The sequence below is a fragment of the Myotis daubentonii genome, chromosome X (genome assembly GCF_963259705.1).
Source record: "Myotis daubentonii chromosome X, mMyoDau2.1, whole genome shotgun sequence".
NCBI lineage: Eukaryota > Metazoa > Chordata > Mammalia > Chiroptera > Vespertilionidae > Myotis > Myotis daubentonii.
In genome coordinates this window covers 11,611,621-11,616,140 of record NC_081861.1, presented here as the reverse complement: position 1 = coordinate 11,616,140, position 4,520 = coordinate 11,611,621, and the positions used below count along the sequence as shown (strand labels likewise).

Genomic DNA, 4,520 nt, shown 5'->3' with positions numbered 1-4,520 from the left:
AGCAACACACAGCATTCCAGTTTATAGCCCATGGATCAGCACTAATCACATGACTCTTCCTAACTGCATGGAGTTTGGGTGGGAGAGAGAGGGACTGGGAAACATAGAGGAGCAAATAAGATATTTGGAGAGCACTGCTGTGTGAACCACAAGGATCTTTTACTAGAGGGGCTTGGACAACTTGTTTTACACATAACTTAAAAAGACCTTGGGAGTTGTTGTTTTTGGAAAATTTATGACTGTTTTGGTTTTGTTTCTGGTTGTTTTTTATGCTGGTCATAGCTCATTTGTAACTTAAGTACCCCTGCTATTTCTCTAGTTTTATTCTTACCATCTCATTCATTCATTTCTTTAAAATATATTTTTATTGATTTCAGAGAGGAAAGGGGAGGGAGAGATAGATAGAAACATCATTGATCAGCTGTCTTCTCCATGCCCTGCACTGGGGATTGAGCCCGCAACCTGGGCATGTGCCCTGACTGGGAATCAAATCATGATCTCCTGGTTCATAGGTCGATGCTCAACCACTGAGCCATGCTGGCAGGGCTGATACAGTCAGCATGGAAAACAGTTTGGAGTTTCCTCAAACAATTACATATAATTACCATATAACCCAGCAATCCCTCTTCTGGGTATCTACCCTAAAAAGTTGAAACATTTATTTATAAAAATATACGCACCCCTATGTTCATTGCAGCTTTATTCATGGTGGCCAAGACATGGCAACAACCAGTGTCCTTCAGTGGATGATGGGTAAAGAAGACGTGGTACATATATACAATGGAATACTACTCAGCTGTAAGAAAATATGAAATACTGCCATTTGCAAAAACATGGATGGACCTTGAGAATATCATGCTAAGTGAAATAACTCAGTCATTAAAAACGAAGAACCATATGATTTCACTCATATGTGGGATATAAAACTGAAACTCATAGACATAGACAATAGTATGGTGGTTACCAGAGGGGAGTGGTGTGGGGGGTACTAAAGGGTAAGGGGAGCCAAATATATGGTGATAATTTGACCTTGGGTGGTGGGCACACAATGCAATATGCAGATCATATATCATAGAAATGTTTACTTGAAATCTATATAATCTTATTAACCAATGTCACCCCAATAAATTTAACTAAAAAATAAAATGTAAAATAACCACAATTGTTTGGAATTCTTTATCAGTAATTTATAGACCTTCATTTTGGGGGGCTTGGTAAAATTGTTGTGTTCCTTTCTGCATGTGCTAAGTAGCCATTTGCAAAGGCTTTCACTTGTTGTCCATAGATGTGCACTCCAGAAGCTGGCCCCTGGGGACAATGAGGTATGTGGGGCATTGAGGGTGCCTGTTGACCAATTGGGGGGTCTGCAGGTGAGGTGTCCCCATCATTTCATGGATGAGTTTCCTTATGGATTCCATTAACTGGTCAGTAGAATGAAACATAAAGTGGTTAGTAGGGCTCCTTTGTTGGGTTTCAAGCCCTGATGTTGTTCTCACACCCTCTTCCCAATTCCTCACCCATGCAGATCACCTCACTATTCTGTGTGGGATAAGAAAGAAGTACAAATTGGCAGTTACAAAACAGTCATAGGGATATAAAGTACAGCATAGGGAATATAGTCAATAATATTGTAATAACTATGTATGGTTCCAGGTGGGTACTAGAATAATTGGAGAGATCATTTTATAAATTATAACATTGTATGACTATGCTGTACACGTGAAAGTAATATAAAATAATATTGAATGTCAACTGCAGTTAAAAAATAAATTTAGGCCTTTCCTGCCCGCGGTGTCTCAGATTCATTCTTAAGGAACTGAGAACTTAATCTTCCAAAATGTCAAAAAGACCATCTTATGCCCCACCTCCCACCCCAGCTCCTGCAACACAAATGCCCAGCACACCAGGGTTTGTGGGATACAATCCATACAGTCATCTCGCCTACAACAACTACAGGCTGGGAGGGAACCCGGGCACCAACAGCCGGGTCACGGCATCCTCTGGTATTACGATTCCAAAACCCCCAAAGCCTCCAGATAAGCCGCTGATGCCCTACATGAGGTACAGCAGAAAGGTCTGGGACCAAGTAAAGGCTTCCAACCCTGACCTAAAGTTGTAGGAGATTGGCAAGATTATTGGTGGCATGTGGCGAGATCTCACTGATGAAGAAAAACAAGAATATTTAAACGAATACGAAGCAGAAAAGATAGAGTACAATGAGTCTATGAAGGCCTACCATAACTCCCCCGCGTACCTCGCTTACATCAATGCAAAAAGCCGCGCCGAAGCCGCTCTAGAGGAAGAAAGTCGACAGAGGCAGTCTCGCATGGAGAAAGGAGAGCCTTACATGAGCATCCAGCCTGCGGAAGATCCGGATGATTATGATGATGGCTTTTCAATGAAGCATACAGCCACCGCCCGTTTCCAGAGGAACCACCGCCTCATCAGTGAAATCCTTAGTGAAAGTGTGGTGCCAGACGTTCGGTCGGTTGTCACAACAGCTAGAATGCAGGTCCTCAAACGACAGGTCCAGTCCTTAATGGTTCATCAGCGAAAACTAGAAGCTGAACTTCTTCAAATAGAGGAGCGACACCAGGAAAAGAAGAGTAAATTCCTGGAAAGCACAGATTCATTTAACAATGAACTTAAAAGGTTGTGTGGTTTAAAAATAGAAGTGGATATGGAAAAAATTGCAGCTGAAATTGCCCAGGCAGAGGAACAGGCTCGCAAAAGGCAGGAGGAAAGGGAGAAGGAGGCAGCAGAGCAAGCTGAATGCAGTCAGAGCAGCATTGTTCCTGAGGAAGAACAAGCCGCTAATAAGACCGAAGAAAAGAAAGAAGCAGAGAACATTCCAATGGAGACAGAGGAGACACGCCTTGAAGAAACAACAGAAAGTCAGCAGAATGGTGAAGAAGGCACATCTACTCCTGAGGACAAGGAGAGTGGACAGGAGGGGGTGGACAGTATGGCCGAGGAAGGGACCAGTGACAGTAACACTGGCTCAGAGAGCAACAGCGCCACAGTGGAGGAGCCACCAACAGATCCCATACCAGAAGATGAGAAAAAAGAATAAATGTTGCCTTGTTTTATGTATTCTAAATCCTTTTTTAAATGAAAAAAAATGTTTTTGAGTTTTAATGGTGTTATGTGGTTTGTGTACTAATATTTTTCTTGTCCATATCACGCCACCCAAAGCTTTTGGACCATATAACATCATGAGCCAAATGGCATAGTCACCTTTCTTAAGTGGTTGTGATGATGGGTCTCTTCCTTAGATCTTGTTTCTACCCTTCACTGCTGAAAGCCTCAGAATTTAAATTAATTGAGAAAATGCCCATTTTTGGAGAATTTTCCTTTGATGCTGCAGAATCTACTCTTACAAATGCCTTCCTACAGCTCACTGGGGTGCTTACCAAAGCCATAGCTTTAAATCTTCTCAGTCCCCTTCAACAGCTTCCTGAAAGTTCCCTTTCCTGTGTACTTCCACAAAGGTAGCTTCTTGAAAACATAATCATGTATGAGTATATGTTTGTTCACTTGCCCTTTTCATTTGTAATCGATGTCAGATAACCAAGAGTTGTGTTAAAGTGTTGAGTATACCTGCAACTATGCTTGGATCGTATTGATCGAGAAATAGTCTCCATAGAGTAGTCACCAGCTTATGAAATAGTCATTAAAGCAAACATGGCACATGTATACTGTCCTGCTTTTTGTTATAATTAATATTGGGTACAATTTGGTCAATTCATCCTATTGTACAAAAAAAAATTACTTTTTTATCAAGTTTTCCAAAGACAGAGTAGATCACAAAGCTTAAGGAATTGAATATTCTTGCAAGGGAGTATATAACTTCAAAATGATTGGCCCGTTCTAGAAGAAAACAGCTAGGAATTAAGTTCAGTCACTTGAAATTGTTTTTACAATAATCAAAACATTCAAAACCTCAAGGCTCAGGATCCCATAGATCAGAGCCTACCTTTTTGATAAACTTAGTTAAGTTTTAGCAAGTAGAAATGAGATGGTTTGTGACACATATGCTTCCTAAAAACTAGAATAGATTTTTACTAAATAGTGGTATATCTGATGGTATATGTTTCTTAAAGGTCCAAATGTAATAAATAAAAGGAAAAAGAAAAAAAATAAATTTAAAAAAGAAGTGAGCATCTTGGACAGCATCTTACACAGTTATGGAAGTTGGGTCTGATTACTCAATGTTCTCACTTTTCCCTGTGGAAGAAATCATGGGCTGAGAGAGACTGTCTTGGTACTGAGCTGTTCCACCTTGGGGAAGGAGTGACACAGGTGAAGTGAAACCGTCCTTATTACCCCTTTCAATCTGTTTATTCTCAGATTTTTTGCTTCAACAGTGTGCAGGAACTTCTCTGCTGGACTCCTGAACTGTCACAGAGTCTCATGTGTGGATGATCGTCAAAATCAATGTTCTGTGTGGGGGTGTGGATTATAAAAGAAACTCTTATTCTGACATTTCCTGACATCAAGTGGCTATTCTAGCTATCCCA

General features: G+C 40.7%; 1 protein-coding gene across 1 annotated transcript; it reads left to right on the top strand.

Annotated features, from left to right (window-relative positions):
- Nucleotides 1-1,781: 1,781 nt before the first annotated feature.
- On the top strand, nt 1,782-3,696 carry LOC132225102 (SWI/SNF-related matrix-associated actin-dependent regulator of chromatin subfamily E member 1-like). Its single transcript, XM_059680327.1, has one exon. The coding sequence runs from the start codon at nt 2,144-2,146 to the stop codon at nt 3,071-3,073; it is 930 nt and encodes a 309-aa protein (XP_059536310.1). The 5' UTR covers nt 1,782-2,143; the 3' UTR covers nt 3,074-3,696.
- Nucleotides 3,697-4,520: the final 824 nt, after the last annotated feature.

Bases quoted from the DNA above. Each gene is read 5' to 3' on its own strand.
- LOC132225102 (XM_059680327.1), top strand. From the start codon at position 2,144: ATGTGGCGAGATCTCACTGATGAAGAAAAACAAGAATATTTAAACGAA.